The sequence below is a fragment of the Aspergillus piperis genome (genome assembly GCF_003184755.1).
Source record: "Aspergillus piperis CBS 112811 unplaced genomic scaffold BO85scaffold_1, whole genome shotgun sequence".
Lineage (NCBI taxonomy): Eukaryota > Fungi > Ascomycota > Eurotiomycetes > Eurotiales > Aspergillaceae > Aspergillus > Aspergillus piperis.
The window spans coordinates 2239310-2257566 of NW_020291591.1; the positions used below are offsets into that span (position 1 = coordinate 2239310).

The 18257-nt window shown below is 48.8% G+C and overlaps 7 protein-coding genes across 7 annotated transcripts; 4 read left to right on the forward strand and 3 right to left on the reverse strand.

Moving 5' to 3' along the window:
* Positions 1-1829: 1829 nt before the first annotated feature.
* Positions 1830-3067, forward strand: BO85DRAFT_444587 (ATP11 family protein). Its single transcript, XM_025659051.1, has 2 exons — positions 1830-2019; positions 2074-3067. Exons 1-2 carry the CDS (start codon positions 1844-1846, stop codon positions 2906-2908), a joined length of 1011 nt encoding a protein of 336 aa, XP_025521213.1. The 5' UTR covers positions 1830-1843; the 3' UTR covers positions 2909-3067.
* Positions 3068-3325: 258 nt separating this feature from the next.
* Positions 3326-5504, forward strand: BO85DRAFT_411125 (uncharacterized protein). The gene is made up of 2 exons (XM_025657511.1): positions 3326-4695; positions 4757-5504. The coding sequence occupies exons 1-2, from the start codon at positions 3493-3495 to the stop codon at positions 5216-5218; spliced, it is 1665 nt and encodes a 554-aa protein (XP_025521214.1). The 5' UTR covers positions 3326-3492; the 3' UTR covers positions 5219-5504.
* Positions 5505-5713: 209 nt separating this feature from the next.
* On the reverse strand, positions 5714-7213 carry BO85DRAFT_411127 (alpha-L-arabinofuranosidase B; the record flags this gene model as incomplete). The annotated part of the gene is made up of 1 exon (XM_025657512.1): positions 5714-7213. The coding sequence occupies one exon, from the start codon at positions 7211-7213 to the stop codon at positions 5714-5716; it is 1500 nt and encodes a 499-aa protein (XP_025521215.1).
* Positions 7214-8269: 1056 nt separating this feature from the next.
* BO85DRAFT_473866 (M3 family metallopeptidase) lies at positions 8270-10892 on the reverse strand (the record flags this gene model as incomplete). Its single annotated transcript, XM_025662645.1, has 5 exons — positions 8270-8786; positions 8854-9054; positions 9104-9404; positions 9453-9576; positions 9651-10892. 5 exons carry the CDS (start codon positions 10890-10892, stop codon positions 8579-8581), a joined length of 2076 nt encoding a protein of 691 aa, XP_025521216.1. The 3' UTR covers positions 8270-8578.
* A 1238-nt stretch (positions 10893-12130) lies between these two features.
* Positions 12131-13499, forward strand: BO85DRAFT_411129 (short-chain dehydrogenases/reductase; the record flags this gene model as incomplete). The annotated part of the gene is made up of 5 exons (XM_025657513.1): positions 12131-12429; positions 12480-12792; positions 12872-12979; positions 13041-13259; positions 13315-13499. Exons 1-5 carry the CDS (start codon positions 12388-12390, stop codon positions 13497-13499), a joined length of 867 nt encoding a protein of 288 aa, XP_025521217.1. The 5' UTR covers positions 12131-12387.
* A 316-nt stretch (positions 13500-13815) lies between these two features.
* BO85DRAFT_444592 (uncharacterized protein) lies at positions 13816-14635 on the reverse strand. Its single transcript, XM_025659052.1, has one exon. It carries the CDS (start codon positions 14501-14503, stop codon positions 14054-14056), a length of 450 nt encoding a protein of 149 aa, XP_025521218.1. The 5' UTR covers positions 14504-14635; the 3' UTR covers positions 13816-14053.
* A 260-nt stretch (positions 14636-14895) lies between these two features.
* Positions 14896-15891, forward strand: BO85DRAFT_444593 (uncharacterized protein). Its single transcript, XM_025659053.1, has 2 exons — positions 14896-15656; positions 15714-15891. Exon 1 carries the CDS (start codon positions 15395-15397, stop codon positions 15644-15646), a length of 252 nt encoding a protein of 83 aa, XP_025521219.1. The 5' UTR covers positions 14896-15394; the 3' UTR covers positions 15647-15656; positions 15714-15891.
* Positions 15892-18257: the final 2366 nt, after the last annotated feature.

Consider the following 18257-nt stretch of genomic DNA (forward strand, 5'->3'; position numbering starts at 1 on the left):
CGAGCCAATCAGCGACTGTGGATCGTCCTGCATCGATAGGGAAGTCATTATCGCTTCGTCCGATAAGTAATCTCCGTGAATAATGACTCACTACAATACTGGGGGTAACTATGCTTGCTGTGTGTCCTGGATAGCATTGGAGGGGAGAATTACAATAGTTAGATCATACCTTCCTCCAGTTTCATAAATCGACCAGAATCAGTACCTTTTACTATGCAAGGAACAGGACAGAGCAGGAGATATTTCTGTAGTCACGTGCACCACTTCCCCGACGGCTAATACAAACCCTCCGATATGGATCCGGGGAAGGGCCCCGGTTCCTGTATTGTGTGCACTCCCACGAAGTAAATCCTTATTTATCATTGAGCACATATGATTAGTTCGTTGTGAGCTAAGAAGAAGAGGAAAATTGGCATTGGAACATGCTGTCGGCTTATTTTGCGGTTTAACTGCAATTCAATATTCCGTGTCAGAAAAAGCATCGCATGCACTCTGAAGTCACTAATTATATGTTCCTGCAATTGAAGCCAGGGTCAATTTGACCACCATCACATTCAACTTGTATTAATCTACCAAGGAGACCATCTGACAGTGAAGCATCAGATGAACTCACACTTTTAGCAAACACTTGTTGTCTGTTTGTATAAATAAAAGTAGAGCTAGTAGCTACTTTTTTTGTCAAGATGCCCCAACTATTTCAATATCCGCTTTCCAGTTCTGCATCTCCAGCTGGTATTACGATCAAATGAAGTATATACATTTGGTTAGCTGCTGGCGATTATGCTAGCTCATCCTCACTACTAGGTCGGTTTTGTCTCTAAACCCTAATATTCAAGCATCGATTGGGCGCAATACCAAAAGCGCTGACAGCAGTCAAGGTTGTCTAAAACTTCCTTAATACCCCACTACTGCAGCTAAGAATAGATAGTAGTACGAATAGCTTTCCCCAGGAATTTGAAGTGGCGCTAGAGCAATTTCGCAAAACGAACATCAATGGCCAGGTCATCTATCGATCATTTTGGACGAGTGACGCCTTGCTTTCGCTGTAGTGTAGATGTTACGGATTGCTACCGAGAAAAATTGAGAACAAGTTTAAGTGTAAACATTATTACTTGTCAGATAGCTGTAGGTTGAAAAATTAGTTCCTGAACCAGGGCAATGAGTCACACTTGGCCGTAGAGACACTGCGGGCCCATATATCCCGTCACGAATGGTTACCGGACGATCGTTATAGCCTAGTTCGTCTAAAGTAACACCACCCAGATGAAGCAGCCTATCATTTCTCTTGTGGACTAGAGAGCACTTCAGTCTGTCATTTACACATAAAGCACTTCAAATTTCCCAGATAGGGCAGAGACTCTTGTGTAATGGCGCTATAGACACCTTCATGTCTAGAGACTTGTTTCAAATGATATGTACATAGCTCAAGCTTTGATTAGATTCAATAGATGTGCTGCATACATTAGTACCATATAGTATAAGCTGTTCCAATACACACTTTCGTCTTTCTTTGGTTCTGTAGCTCAGGACTCTTGAAAGTTCTGGATAGGAGACTAACAGGAAGCATGATCAAGGAATGTGAATGGCTTCTTTGCTGTTCCCATTTCCCTGACCGACATCTTCTTAACATCTTAAGACAATAAGATTATCATAATCTTCTTTCAACTTTCGCTGGTACTGTGCAACTCCTAGCTATGGTGTGAAGCATCTTCTGCTTATGCCGCGAGTTGGCCGTATTTATGCATATATTATGTAATCAACACTAGTCCCGATTAGCTGAACCGGCCGGACTTCTTCCCAAGTATTAACCTTCTTTCTTTGCTCCTCAAGCAGCATTCTCAAGATGGCGTATCTCAGATCTTCTGCGTTCAAGTCCCTGCTGAGGACTCGGGCATCCTCCCTATGCCCTCAGCAAAGGCGCTGGGCCCAAGTGCACGATGTCCGCTTCCTCGCCACACACCACGATCCCAACCAAGTGCTGGACAGGTACCGCTCGAAACTCAAGCAGAAAGCCCAAGCGTAAGTCGACCGCGACAACAGTCATGAACGACTCACTCACTCCTCTCACCATAGAGAGGGACACCAAGACATCGATTCTCTGAAGGAGGCCTACAAGGAGAAGATTGAAGAGTACCGTCACAAAGCAACAACTCCTCTCACTCCAGAGCCGCCCAAGTCCTCGCCCTCCCCGTCCTCGACCGGCCCTTCACCCCCTCCTCCTCCACCTACTCCCCAGGCTCGCGCCGCCTCCTCCGCCACATCGACTGGAATCAGACCTCTTGACTCGTTCATTGATGTCGAGAAAGTGCGCAGCCTCCCGCCCAAGGAAATCGAGGCCATCTGGCGTCTTCGTTTTGCCAACAACTCTCATTCGGTCTGCGCCGTAATTCCGGTAGAAACATACCAGCGCATCGTCTCCGCCGCACGCCAGAACCCCCAATTCGTTCTTCCCCTACCCCGTACGCAGAGTGAGGCGCAGACCGCGGAGGAGAACGCAGAAGCCGCCAAGGGCGGTGCGGACATTCATTTCCTCCAATGGGGTTTCCATCCTCCAGCGTCTCCGACCGCTTCTTCCGCTGCTTCGGCCAACGACCACACTTCCACGATCATTTTCACAGCGCTGGCTTCGTATCAGCTACATGGCTCGTATGCGCAGCCGCATACGACGGTCACACATTATCTGGATCTGGCGGATGAGAAGGGTCTGGTTCTGATGAATGGTCAGGTGATGCCTGATTCCGGAGTATCTGCGACAGATGCCACCTGGCTGGTTAGCTGTGTTCAGCGTTTCTATGACTTCGGGGGTCAGGCGAATGGACGGAAAGGCGAGCTTCTGCAGGCGTTCACTCGTGGTGACGTGCAGAACTTCAAGGTTGAGGACTTGATGGCAGAGGCCGAGAAGTTGTAAGGGTCCCACTAGAATTGTAGATAGATAGATTGTACGATATACGTTTTACCAATACGCAGCCTTTCCCGCGCGGGTATTTAGCTTGTAATTAGCCTCGAGGTTGATGAGTTGGGGGTCAAGCTATCCACACCCCCCAGTATTCCCGGGAAGATAGTGAGGAAGATGATGCAGCAGCTGATGTGAGAGTGACTGGCTGTCGCCGGTCCGCCAACCAATCGGGCTTACAGTGGCTAGTAGGACTACTACTACTACTACTACTACTAGTGCTTAGTATTTTTTCCTAGCCTCCTTGTTTTTCACAGCCTTGTCCTCCCTAGTGTCCAATCAAATGCATGGTGTCATTCCACTTGCACTCCGCACTGAGTCAGTAAATGCTTCGGCGCAGAGCCTTGTCTCCTAGATTGAGGCACCATGATACTTCACATTTGCCCTGACTTCCCCATCTGATTTCAGTGTCGAGCGATAACTCTATAGAGCCCTAAATCTTACGAAAATATCCACTTATATTTCTTGACAATTTCCACACAACTTTCACTGGACTTATCTTAGCCTCAACTGCTCGCTCGATTTCTCGACCATTCACTATGATGAGAGATGCAGTAAGCTTGCATGAATGGCGTCTTATCTTTGAACAGTGCACCACTCAGGATCTGTCCCACCTCTGCTTGGTCGACAAGATCTTCAACTCGATCGCGACACCCCTTTTGTATCGATCTATCTCCCTGGTGGCTTATGAGAATCTCTCTGGCTCCCGTAGGTTGTCCAACTCTACAAAAGTGAAAACGGAACCAGAATTGCCTACAGGCCCTTGGCTTCTATTATCTCGACTGGAAGCCGACGAGAATGACACCTTACGAGCTTGGGTACAGGAAATCAATATTTCGAGTCCTTCTGCTTGGGCAGACGAGGATTTCCTAGAACGACTCCAGAGCAATGATTGCTTGGCCACACTGATTGCCCGTCTGCCAAACCTTCGACGGATTACCATCGGCTTTCCCAGTATTCAATCGACAACATTGATTCGCACCATTTATGAGCATAAAAGGAAGCCAGAACTTCTCCTACTCAACCAGTATAGCGAGGAGGTTAACTCTAGCTTGGCGGAGCAGACTCTACCCCGTGTCACGACCCTCTCTGCATCAGTGAGCCCAGCAATTGACGGAAACAGGCCAGATAGACAGATACCCACGTTACAAAGATTGTTTTTCAAATGCCCACATCTCCGGTCGTTCTCGCTTACTGTCATGAGACCGTATGGTGGTTGTGTTATAAGGATCCCAAGGCATCGTGTTATATGGCGCTTTCAGCTTACAGGCGAAGAAACATTCCCTCCACTCGAGCATCTTTGCCTTGACGGATATCGGATGGACGATCAGCATTGGAGCTTTTGGCGTGATGGGCTTCAGTGGGACAAGCTGGTGTCACTAGCCGTAGGACCGCAGAGTTGCGCTGGCTTGTTTCGATGTCTAGTTGGCTTTACCAGATCACTAAAGATCCTTAAAGTGTCTGTCTGGGCAGGCGAAGGCGATGATGAGCGAGAGGAACTCATCGAATGCCTTTCATCATTTGATTCTCTGGAAACCCTGGTTTTAAAAGGGTACATGTGCCCGGTTGAGGTGATTTCCCGTCACAGTAACCTATCTACTCTCTGTCTGCATGAAGAGGAATCTGCCCGCAAGGAGCGTCCGCGACAAGTCCTAACAGCGGAGGAGCTCAGTCAGCTCGATGTCAACTGTCCCAAATTGAAGTCACTCCAAGTGGGAGTCAAGAGAGAGAACGATCAATGGGTAAGCCAATGTATCCTCTGTCTTATACTATCACATGAACCGAGATCTAACCACACCATAGCCCGACGACGTCTTCGACAGACTAGCAACCGGTTTCCACAACCTCAGGAGCCTATCTATGCACTTTGAACTAGGCCTCTCCGACATACATAACCCCATCACGCCTCTTATAAATTATGCCTCTGTGAGGAGCATTGGCCAGAATTACTTTGGCCTTAGAAAGCAGGCGGGCATCGAAGTATTCGAATCGTTCACCTTGACCGTCTGGACAGGTAAATACTTCCGTCGCTTCCCACAAAGGCCACTACTGTACGCCGGTTTCGAGAAGAAATTCTCAGCCACTTACGAGATATCCTTGCCGAGTGATTCCTCCGGTGAGGTCCAAGTCCGCCATTTGGAGAAAGAGCGATTGGACCTGGTCAACTCCAAGAAGATCAAAGTCCATTCGTACGAGAGGATTGGGCTTGCTCAACAGGTTGCTGCAGCCGTGGAAGGCCCAAAGGTCGAGGATTGCTCGGAGTGAGGAAGGAGGAAGCCTATCTTCTTTCTATTATGCTGGTCGTAGGGCTGGGGGTTCTGCCTAGCATATGTTGTTGATGATGTATACGTGTTCTTTTGGGCTGGTATGAAATGTCGCAGTGCATTTGTCGTTATGGTACATCATATATCTATTTCACTCGGAGTTGTTTGTTCATGCTAATAAGCTACCGTGACAGACAATATCCACATGCATTATGTGAAGGAAAGACAACTACGCTTGAACTTATCCCCAATCACAGTAACTAGCAACGCATAAGAACCATCTCGCAGCCGATTAGTCCGTGACGGCTCCACGGATACGATGCTGTGATATTGTGTTGCATGTAGGCAAGGGTCTGATGCTTCTGTAGATTACATAGACACAATCCACATTAAAGTATACCATCGTATAGTATTCATATGCTATATAGCAAACATAACCTATTTACAAACCACAATCCCTCATACCCACCCCACCACCCAACCCCCTAATAACCCCTCACGAAGCAAACGCCGTCTCAATCTCAAAGCTAACATCATTATTAAACGACGTCTTCGAATCAAACGTCTGCACACCACCATTGCTAGCAGCATACAGAACATTCTCATAATGTCTGAAATACCTCGTCGGGTAACTCCACGAGCGCAACGAAGTGCCCTCACCATTCAACGCCGCCTGGGGACAGAAAGTAGCATCCTCATGGAACTGCTTCGTGCCATCATTGGCATTAAGCAGCAACTCAAAGTTATAATGCCGGATATAGCTACCAGGGGTATCAACCGACTCGAACGAGAAGCACTGGCTGTTAGCCAGACCAGTGACAACAGTCCAGCTAGCCTCCTCCTTCAACGTCGTGGAACTATCATCATCCACAACCTGAGTGTTCACAGTCGTATCAGTGTGCGCGATATACCTCGTCGTGTACCCCGGGGTCGTGACACGCAGCGAGACCACCTCTCCGGAGGTAAACGACGGACCGCTAACCAGCGAGCCGACGACGTATTTAGCAGCGACGATGTTCTCCTGGACGGAGTTCTCGGTATCATCCGAGGGATATCCGGAGGTCATGACACCCTCGTAGAAGGTACCCTGGGCGCCGTTGCTGTTATCACCACCAATACCCAGGATGATAGCACCCTCCTTGCTCATGGGGTTATAGCCGGAGTAATCCGGACGGGCTCCGCTATAGTACGTGGACAGGGAGCCAGAGGCAGCATTAGCGCCGCGAATAGCCCACTTATCAGCGCCGCCCTTGACCGCGGCAGTGACGAAGCGGTAAGAGATAGACGGATCACCCGAGTTATATCCCTCGTCGGCACCGGAGAAGAGGTTATTCTCCATGTCAACCATGATCCAGGGTCCATCGCCGGCACCGTAGCCCCAGGTGGTGCTGGTACCGAGGTAGATGGCCTCCATGTGGCCGGCGCCGGTGTCGGTGCTGCTGGTTTCGGCATTGCCGTAGTCGAAGCAGCAGGCATCATTGTAGTGCGTGCCGTCCAGGACGGCGTACATGCCTTCGGCCTCGTCGCCAGTGGCGGTGCCTGTGGCTTCGTTGTTGCGGTACCCGGTGCCGGGGGACATGAACACGCCGTAGGCCTTTTGGCCGTTCAGGGTGACGGGGGCGCCGATGGCGCTGGCCAGGTTGTCGTAGCCGTCGGTGTCTGGGCCGTCAAAGCCACCTGGAGGTGCTTGGGTCAGGTGGTTACCGTTGCCGGATTGGTCGTAGATGATGGTGATCAAGCAGGTGGTGTTGGCGCAGAAGGTGTCTTGCGCGGAGGCATCGGCGACGCCGCCGGCTGTGAGCGGGGAGATAGTGGTGGTGGTGTCATCGGAGCCGCGCTGGAGCTGGTAGAGGGCGCCGCTGAAGGAGCTGTACAGGGCGCGGGTGGTGCTGTGTGCGGCTACGCAGGGAGTGTCGCCGGCTTCGTAGATGTCACAGGGACCGGCGCTGACGGTGGCGGCTAGCCCTAGGGCGAGCAGGTTTCGGCGGGAGAACATGGTGGTGGATGGATTACTGCCTGCTCAGGAAGGTCTGGGCTAGGAGAGGACTCAGACAGTAGTAGGATAGGCCGCTTGGGGGAAGAAGTCATGCTACTAGGGTGAGAAGGGGAGCTTATTTATATTCTTCACTGCAGTGAAGTGCCCATGCATGGAGTGCATGATATGGGAAGTCTAATTACATGTGTGGCTTCAGGGGTCAGGGATTTTCCTCCAATATTGGGACATCCTGTATACATTGTCAAGTAACCGGTCGGTTAAAAGGCTCACTTTCGAGGCAGCAGGAATGCGTTGTTCCACCTGATGTCAAGCGACGACGGCATTCCGGCGGGCGTGCAGGGCGTCGTGGAGTATGTACCCCGCAGGATGGGAGTGATTTAGTTGATTTAGTTCCTGAAGGCTTGACAATGACATTGTCCGTGCCTAGGGCTAATGCTAGTGCCGCCGGGGTTTTGCCCGGAGGGGATGCGGGGGGAGGAGACTAAACTGTGTTGCCCGCTCATCACAATTCGTCACGTTTCTTCAGGGATCTGTTCCTCCTGGATCAAGCCTCGGTAGTTGTGGAGGGGATGGAGGTGCCGCATTCCTGTGGAAGTTTGTTTTGTAGAGGGTTGCTGAATGCTTATCCGGAGGCAGTGTGTTTTCGAGTAATGGGCCAGTTTTGGAAGCTACAATTTGGATGCCATTACCCCAGATATTGAGAAATGAATGTCCCTGAATAGCTGCATGATGATCGAAACGAATTCCGCTTTGCAACAAGTATAGTCGAAATAGCATAAAGTAGACAAAACAACCGACCCGTGTCCGTCGTACGATCTTTACGTTTGGGAAGGGGGCTGGCTTTAACCGGTGCAGTGAGGGGAACCCATGTTCTTCATACCATGTGGTCATGCTAATTGAACTCTATCAGGATACTATCCAGCCTTGTCTTTTAGTTTAAGCTGTGAATGGCTGCGTTTGAACTGTCTAGCTTACCGGACCCACTAAGCACAGCCCAAAGGAGATGCCGTCGGTTATATCATGATGCATGAGTAGCCCAACCGACTATTGACGTCTGGAGCGTCTGTGAGAAACGCGGACAATTACCGGACACCTTCCGAGACAGTCCATGATACAGCTCTACGGAATAGCTTATTATGGCTAGAATAGACCTGCTCTGAGCATCTTGAAAGGAGAGATTGAATGCCAAGCGGCCCTCCGCATCGTCAGTGGCCCTCGGCAGGCTCGGGCCGCCCGGGTTCCTGGGCATGTTGAACCCAAATCAAGCAGCTGACCTGGTTTGCTTGGCGAGGAGACATTGCGTGAATCTTATTCTCAGCACTACTTCTAAGAAGCTTATGGTGTAATAGTCTGCCCCCCCTAGCACTAATGTTGACTGTCTGCTCGCCTCAAACCTTCCACAAGGGCATTCATATTTGGTGGACGACCCAAGAACTTCTCTAGCATCTGAAACAAGTCTTGCTGGCCGCCACCGTTTTGCAGAATCTCACGACGGTACTTCTCCCACTTGTCCTTCTGGAATGGGCCTTCAGCAAAGACAGAAAGAAAGACGTCCTGGGCCATTGCCGTGCAGCTTCAAGAGGGTTAGCCTTCACGAATGCTACGATAGAGCAAGTAGTCGGAATGGGAGAGGTACATACATAAGATAAGCATAGTAGCAGACATCATAGCCCGCTGTCAGATGACTGAACGTTCCAAATGCAAAGCCGTCTCGACACTCGGAGAAGTCCATACTTTCAACCTCCTCACGGAGGTCATACCAGAGCTTCTGAACATTTAGGCCAGAAATATCTGCATCTGTCTTGAGACTATGGATTTGCAAGTCGAAGATGGAGATTGACCTGCTCAAGTTAGATTAGTTGAATTCAAAGACATAAAGCAAAAACATACAACTGATACAAATGATAAAGCCCTCGGTTCAGATAACGATGCTTGATAAGGCGTTCGACTACATCCTCCGGAATTTTCATTGGCGGATCGGGTGAGCTGGGATGTTGCTTGCGCCACTCCATCAGGTAACTGTTCTCTAGCGTAGTATAGTGGCAGCTGAGGCCCTGCAGAACCTCTTTCATCCAGCACCAGTTCTCGAGCATCATACTGGGCATCTCTCCGAAGTCAGGGGGAAGCCGGTAGCCATGAAAACGGACGTATTTTGTTCGTGCAAGGAGATCGTGGATTCCATGACCCATTTCTGTGTCTTAGGTTAGGATATATTCGATTTTGTTTGATTTAGGCTTACCGTGGAAGAGGGTTACCACTTGATGGTGCTTGAGCAAGGCACAACCGGTGGGAGTGGGAGTAGGGAAGGAACACATGAGGATTGTGGCAGGGTATTGCCGACTGCCATCCGGGCGGAGGTAGCCCTGAAATTCTCCGTTAGTCTGGATCCAATCCGATATTGCTAATGTAGAGGCTGGCGCATACACATGAGATTCACGCTCTGGTTACCGCGATATTTGTTTTCTCTCCATAGCAAATCGAAGTAGAGATAGCCAATAAATTGTTTGTCGGGGGTACTCTCCCAGACGGAGAATACGCGAACGGACTCATGCCAGAGAGACCCCTCATCAGCTTTGAGAGGCTCGAACTGGAGACCCAAAACCGAAGCAAAAATACCCAGCATCCCTATGGCTGTTTGTTCGAGGGGATAGAACTCGGATAGCTGCAGCTGGTCAACCGCAACCTCTTCTTCTACTAACCGCATGTAATAGGGTTTATCCCACGGAGGAAATCCCACACAATCTGTGTCATGCTTGTCTCCCAGATCCTTCACTCTCCTTTGCTGTAAGACTGCAATTTCATCTTTACCCCGGGCGCACAGTGTGTCCTTGAGGTTGTTGAGAAACCCACCTAGCCATTTCGGATCCTTTACCATACGTTGCTGTAGCCGATACTCGGCGTGGGTGGAATGATGCAATTGATGGGCCCGCCGAGCCCGTTGGCGAATGATCCTCTCAAATAATGGCTTATTGCTCTGGAGCTTGTGATTATCGGCCAAGAACATCTTCTTCCGCGTTTCGGGCCGACGAGCATAGGTCAACACTGCCAGTGTACCTCCGTTCGCAAAGGGCACAAATAGCTTTTCTTTTTCTTTCTCACCATCCGACGTCCACTTCCCCAAGTCACTCGCTGGTACTCCCTCCAACTCGTCCCGTGTAAACCATACGCCCCCATCTTCCCTTGATAAATTCTCCTGAAACTTCCTCTCTATTTGTCCAATGTTTGCCCCTTCCTGCAAAAAGCCCTCCACCTCTTCCGCTTCCAGCTCCCCGTGCCCTGCCATTCGGTATACAGTCAACTCACGTTCGAGCAAATGTTGCGATTCCGCATCGAATGACTCAAAGTCCTCTCGATTGTCACGGACAGCCTGTAGTAGAAGGAAGTAATCCCCGTTGGCGATCCATGCCGCCTGTGCTTCGGCATAGACGCTCAAGGCGGAGTGAACGACATCCTGGGTCTCCCGTAATGGAGCACCGTACTGTAGCATGTCGATCATGGCTAGCTGGCCTTGGACTGCATTTTCGGTCTGCGCCAAGGGAAGAAGAGTGTTCGCGAAGGTGGCTGTTTCTGGAGTCGTTGCTTTGAGTACTGAATTGCGCGTCTGAGTGAGTTCATCGATAATTTGATGCATGAGGGGGAGGATTTGGTCAGTGGTTGGGACACGGGGAAGCTGAAACATGATGTAGGTGACGGTTTGAAGTCAGGCTGCGAGTGTTAGGGAAAAAGATGTTTGGTAACCTGGGTGTCTGATCTGAATTAGTCCAGGGTATTGCAATGGGGAGCTGAAAGGAATAAGCATTCATTAATATAGTATCATTCTAATGAGACAAAAGAGGGGGAGGGGGCTGGTTAAGGCTAGGGCCTGCTTGGAGCTTCCTTATAGGGAAGAGTGACTATTGTAGTTCGTCGGGTGACTACCACTAGTGCATTGTGATTAGATTGCTTGGATCGTCTCCCCTGTTCCTGCATGGTTAGCGTTCTGTCCAAGGGATTAGCAGATCACGCCATAGCCACGTTTCATTCGTTCATCTTAGGTAGCATGGATATTGCTCTATCAAACAAAGACATTGAAAGGTCGTGACATATGTCGTCCGCCCAGATTGTAATTATTACTGTTAATTCTGGTTATGATAGATAGCAGCCTCGCACTTGGAGGTGATAGTACTGCACCAGCTCACTTCTGTCTTAACTCAGGATGGAGCCTTGCAGTCAAGACAGACACTCCAATATACCAGAAGTACTTTTGAAAATAGATACCCTGAGAGTAAGATGTCTTACATAGAGTCCACTTACGATCACGAACGGGAGAACCATCTCCGCGTCCGATTTATATAAATTGATACAGGGTCGTCGGACTGAATTCCACCATGACCCTAGTACATAGCTTTCTGGAGGTTAATTGTATAAACCTATGTCACCGACAAGAGAGCCCTGTTCTTGCGAGGTATTTTCGGACTCAATATATTTCCTGTCGCTTACAGCTGTGTATCTTATTGCTCGATCAGAAGGACATTGAATCCAGATCCAGGTTGAAACTGCATACGATTTAAGAATACTAGGGCTTTCGGCCCTCTGTTAGACTACTAAGTTTACAGCTATTGTGCAGCCATATGGCCTACAAAAAGTATGCATCAGGGTTACGGGTTGCTTAAAATATCCACGTCCTGATCCGTGGATCGGGCTTCAGGCACTTGTGCCGCGGAAAGTTGACCACCCAGAGCAATGTGCTGCCTGTGAGCCTATGAAGTATTGTAGAAGTAACCAGTGGTATCTCTTTAGCTCACTGTTGCCCTGTTTTTCATATAAATAATGTGCCAGATAGCGGAGATAAGCTTATATATTTTCCCCGTAATAATCCTACCAAAAAGGCTTGGCTACTACCCTGATACCATTGATGAAGTACGTGCTTTACAGGCTGTACTTTAATTTTAATTCATAATGAGTTATAGGGTCTACATCTCTAGATAAACAATGAAGAGTATAAGTGCAATCTTTCTATCGGGGTTAATGTTCGGATCCCATTGGGTGCTAAGAACACAACAAACCACATGACATCAATATCCCACTTGATCTCCGAGCGGGGAATATTTGGTGCAACTTCGGAATCTCCTGTTTGTCCCCCAACAATAACTCGATAACATACCAGGAAGTTTCACAGCCTCACCCTAGCAACCATGGCAAAGACAATTGTCGCAACTGGCATCTCATCCGGCTTGGTGTGCTTAGCTTTCCACCCTTCCATGTATCAATTTCTAAGACACCACAGGGCTTTGAAACAATCAAGCAGTTGCTTGAGCAAGCCGAGCCGTACAATTTCATCTTGGGCGCGCGAGACACGGTCAAAGTCCAGGCTGCTTACGATAGCCTCAACTATGACACTTCTAAGCATTCCATCACCATTTACCCACTCGACCTCCTGTCCTTGAAGAGTGTGCAGTCTTTCGCAGCAAATGTCCGTTCCAAGTTGGGTTCCGAGAAGCTGGCTTATCTCTTCCTCTGCGCCGGCACTCTGGACAATGGCGAAGGCCCTGGTCCAAATGGATCGCAATGGTGCTCGGGATATGTAGTTAACCACCTAGGTTCGTGGAATATGGATAGACTTTGAGCGTACGAAAGGGAAAGTGGATTCACTAACAATGAAGCAAACTTATATAACAGCCCCGCATTATCTGGTCCACTTGCTCCGTGATGTGCTATCTGCCTCGCAGTCGCGTGTTGTTTTCGTTTCTTCCGGGGCGATCCGTGGTCTCAGAGACCAGGATCCGGGTGAGATCCCTGCAATATCCTAGTACTGCGATCTGGCATTTATTGACTGTTCATGGCATAGCAACCCTTGACGTGGACTTGAAAGCCAACTCTGGCGCAGGCTATCGTCCGATATACAGTGCCTCCAAGTTCGTGCAGCTATTGGGCGCATTTTACTGGCGGCGTGAACTCCCCTCTTGCACGGTCGTTGCTGTTTCGCCAGGTCTCATTCCGAGCACTCCTCTCGCCTCGTCAATGGGTTTGACCATGGATATGCCCGATGCCAAGACTATCCCCGAGGGTGAGGATCACTCATAACTTACTCTTTACGTTGACTTGCTGACGAACATCTATAGGTGCTCAGAACCTCCTCCGCGCCTTTTTCATTAACGATTTCCCGGCGGATCCGGAACAGATCTTCTTGACTAGCTGGGGAGAGTGGTGGCCTAAGGATGTGTATGCCCTGGCCCTTGATGCTGACTTGCAGAAGAAGTGGTGCTTGAGCAGGGAGGAAATTGAGAAGACTGAAAGCATTGCTTGAACAAATCGTCGATGATGACGGACATATGATCAATGTAGATGTGCTGGATATATTTATGCCAGGGACTTAACACATACTTCGAACATAGATTCTTTCTTTCGAACTGCAGATGTAGTAATCTATGAGACTTAATATACTCCACTGGATAGAGTAAGGGGTGTAATTTCACTTCTGAGAGAATCATGATTGCTGTTTGCCCTCCGGTTGCCCGAGCTCACCCGTGCCGAAACCCAATGCACGCCAGATTGAATGCACCGAAACTGGCTGCCTAAATAAAAGTGTTGTAGACGTGCTAAATTAGCTACTGTGATGAAACCTCGTATAAGGCAGAATGCTTTGTTAAAGTCTCAGACTATCGAAACGTAGGTTACACAGCATGGATCCTTCAGACAACCCCATGCCGGTCGAACTTCCTATCTGACAGTCTAGCCCGGATGATAAGAACCAAATAAAGCAATACCCTTTGCCCCATATTACGGGTCTCACCCCGCAAAAAGCAAATGAGCGTTCTCGACCCCATCCATCCCAGTCTTACCACTCCACAGCACCCTTCACTATTGCTGCCCCCAAATCCCGCCCGCCATCTCATAAGCAATTTCATGAAATTGCCCCTCATTTAATTCATGAGAAAGCACCACTCGAATCGCATATGAGGTGGCATTAAGAGAATCAAGCTGGAGCTTGCGTTCCCCAACTACCCGCAGAATCCACACCAGCAGCTTCTCCATATGAAAGGGGAGCTGAGCGCGAAAGATGTTGTTGGACGAGCCCTCGTGAATATTTGTGATGATGATATCGACAGCGGGGGGTCCGGAGAACACTAAGCCTCCAGCATCACGGACTTCACCGGTCTCAGGATCGTTGAATTTGCCGTCCACAATGGGGCGGTTGCTTGCTGCATGCCAGCTAGGGGTGTGGAGCTCGTCGGGATGCTCGCGGTGGAATGGCTGTGAACGAAGCCTGGCGTCAGCCAAGAATTGGGCTAGAGGGTCACTTGCTTCCATAGTTATTTTGATGCTGGGATTGATGGCTTGATGGAAAGAGTTTGGTTGTGTGCTAATTGTTGATGGAAGAGATTATTAGGAAGGTGAAGGATGATGGAAGGAAGAGTTTCGTTCAGGGCTAGTGGACTGGGAATATACCTTATTTGGAGTCACATGATACCCTGCAAGGTTGGACAGATGTTGCCTGCCAATCGGTTTCTCTTGCTCGTTGTGGTTCTGTCAGCCCATAAGCTGAGCTTGTTTGCTCCTGAGTGCATTGTGTTACACAAGACCCTGGGGATCATCCAGGCAAACAGATTGTTCCCTGCTTTCGTTCCCGAGCACTCCCGCTGTCAGCCTTACAGAATCAGGGTCCGTCAATGCATCGTTCTCATGAGAAGTACGGGCACCAACTCTCTTTGATCTTTTCTTTGCCTGTACTTGGTGTGTCTTTACCCCATTCATTGGAATTCATGCTCTTTTGACAAGATGTGGAAGCAAAGATTCTGTCTACAGCAGTTACAGGCCACGGACAGTACTCGCAAGGTCTTTAGTAGCCTTGTCGATGTTACACAAACGAGCTGAGAATCAGGCGTGCCATATCTTAGCCTGGACTTCAATCACACCGGCTTCACTTCGAGCCGAGAAAATGCCCAAACAAGTCATCTAGAGAGCATAGCAGTAATGCCTCAGGATCAGCGCCATCACCACGGTGCTACTTGGTCGACCTGCAGCAGTTCTCCAGAATCACAAATACCGAGAACTATAGCACTCATCCAGCTCGAGACATAAAAGGCTCGTACCAGCCCATACTTCGGATGCCTTCTCCCTCATCAACAGCTTCATCACTCATTGACTACTCTACTATCTCTTGAAGCAATACAGCTTAAAAGAACCAACTCAGCCTTCACGATGCGCTTTACATCTTTCGCCATTACCACCGCCTTCCTGGCTACCATGATCTCTGCTACTCCAGTGGCTGAGCCTGAGCCCAACCCTGTTGAACTTGCTGCTCGAGCCAAGTACACCATCCACTGTAGTGGTGGTCTCAACCCTGATTCGCACTGCTTGACACCTCATTCCAAGTGTGACTCTTACGGCACGTACCTGGTTGAGTCTGGCTACAAGGAGCAGTGCAAGAAGTGTGGCTGCGCGAAAGAGTAGATCTTTCATCCTTGAGAAGGTATTTGTTAGATGTCTCGGGAACAAGAAGGATGGGTATCTTGCTAACATGGAGAAGTATAGTATGAACAGAAGCTGAGTTTGGGAAGGGGTATGAAGAATGATAAGGAATGTTTGAGGGAGGATGTGCTGGTCTACATGGGAAGATCTCTGTGTGTGAGAGGACTGCTTGTGATAAAGAACAGTGGATAAATTGTTTGGCTCAAAACTTATGTTGTAACCCAGTGTTAGAACATCAAAATGATATCATCTACTGTTCAGACTGTGACTCTTCCGGTATGGCATGGATAATTGTCCAATGCACGCCTTGATATAGATGGGGTATATTGAGGCCATCCATCTGTCGCATACGCATACAGGCATAAATAAGTCTTAGCGTGTACTACGCTTGGTTGCCTACTGTACTACTACAGAGGGCTCTGTAAAGCACAGTTCCTTCGTAAACATCTACGCCTCGTTGTCGGGGATCCGAAAGGTACACTTGTAATATAAAATGTTTCCATAACAGCTCGTCCGATTGTACTGTGTTTGAAGAGAATCATCGCCTTAGCTAAAGACAACTAATACAACAATATACAACACTAGCAAAAAGCAAAGCGTAGTAGCCATACAGAAGGTCAAAATGTAAACGAGTGTTGATGGTCAGACAGTCCTGTCCAAACCCACGGAGCTCGTACTGACACTCTTCTATCACACAAACGTCATTGAAACACTCAGACCAGCAGCATTATCCTGCATTTCCAGCAGCTATATGTCAGTTTTCTACCGATTATGAATATTGATCCCGTAAGTCCTCCAAATCACCAGAATTTATATATTCGCAAGTCTTGTAGTTGTGACATTGTTGATGAAATGTAACCGGTCACAACCAGAAGCAAAGCATACAGCGGTCCACCCCCAAGAGTAAGCCACAAACTCGCCTTCTGCTTCTGTTTCGTCCTACTATGAGCGGGTATCTGGTCACCCAGTGTCACGTCGTTGCCCTGGTCTTGGGTAGGGGGAAGGGATGGTGCAGGGTTTGGATCGAGTGGCGAATAATTGCCAAACCGATCGATTCAGTACAATCAAAATAGCAAGACCCTTCCCCCGGCAAGGATGAAATGTCTCGGGGGTGGGATACTGGCGGAAGACAGTGTTGATCTACGTCCTCTTTTTGCGTCTTCATTTGGGATATATACACCACGTCCCCATGTGACATTTCAGTCTGAGTGTCCTCCCGTCCGGGACAGTAGTCCATACCCACGCCCACTTGGTTAGTAAACGGCGTTGTGCACGCATGAATATCGCTGTGCACCTACCGGTACCGTCATACATGCCTCATATTTTTCACTTAATAATGGCAGGGACATCTGCTTCTGGCAGTACCGGTATGTCATGCGTATAGATTGGTCGAGTGTCGAGTCTGTCGACGTAACCATGTCATAATGCTCCTGGTAAGTACTGCTAGCCTGGAAAAGTTCTATAAAAGCTAATAGTTTCGAGACAGCAGTGAGGAGGATTTTGTATTAGCTATGTTCGATGAGAGGTCAAATTGTGTCGCACAACTGGGTCAATATCTGGTACTGATCCAGCCTCAAATACGTTGTTCTGTAACCCGACTTCAAAATATCTTTTGCATTGTCGCTGCGGAAAACCATAGGCGTGATATTGTGGTGTTCGAAGCATCATTGTAGTATAGAACACCCGCAGAATATTCAACTCTTTTAGGTAGCCATTCAATCAGAACATCACGCGTCTTGTTCTCCTCTGTGTGAAGCCTCTGCTAGTGGGTCGATGGCGACAACATGCGAAGGTAAACCCGAGAACGCACCATGGGATAGAGGTCAGATCGATCACAATTTTTCGCCATTACTATAGACCACTTTTGTTGCAATACCTCACCATGCAGCATATACAGAAGTCAGAAGAGATGGTGTACCTGCTTTGTACTGATAATAAGAGTTGATCCTCATGCGCGTTGAGTAGCTAGTCGTATCACGCTCCCGGCTGGAGCCAGTTTCCCCTGGTAGCCACGCCAGCTATGTGCGGCCCATCGACTGTGCCTGAGAATTTTAACTGCAGATGAGAGGACGCTGTATTGGCTCCTCTTGCCCGCGTATAGGGCATAGCTTCCATGCAGTGATGTGCTGTTCCGTCATGATGCCATCTCATGATGTTTAGACGATTGTAGTTCCTCAATATCGCATATCACATGAAATCGTTATAGACCCAAAATCAGACAATATGTTTCAAGGTTATCACTGTATAGTATACAAGCAGCCGATAGAACGTTTAGGCGGCGGGAAGCTGCGTAGCAGGGAGATGAGGGGTAGATGGTTGCTCAGTGCAACTCGTAGGCTGCTGCAAGTTGGAATACTGCATGGTGTGATCTTCGTCGCGAATTCTCTTTATAACACGAGATGCAAGACAGAGTATCTGCGTGTCATAGCAGGTTTGAAAGAAGTTGCTTGAACTGGCAATAATCGTTGCGAATTCAAGGCTCTCTTGTCGACGCCTGAAGGATGCTACCCTTGATCAAGGAACTAGCGCAGGTTGCTCCACCAAGTACATATATCTCTGGTTTTGAGCTAGGCCCTCTAGTAGTGTAAACTCA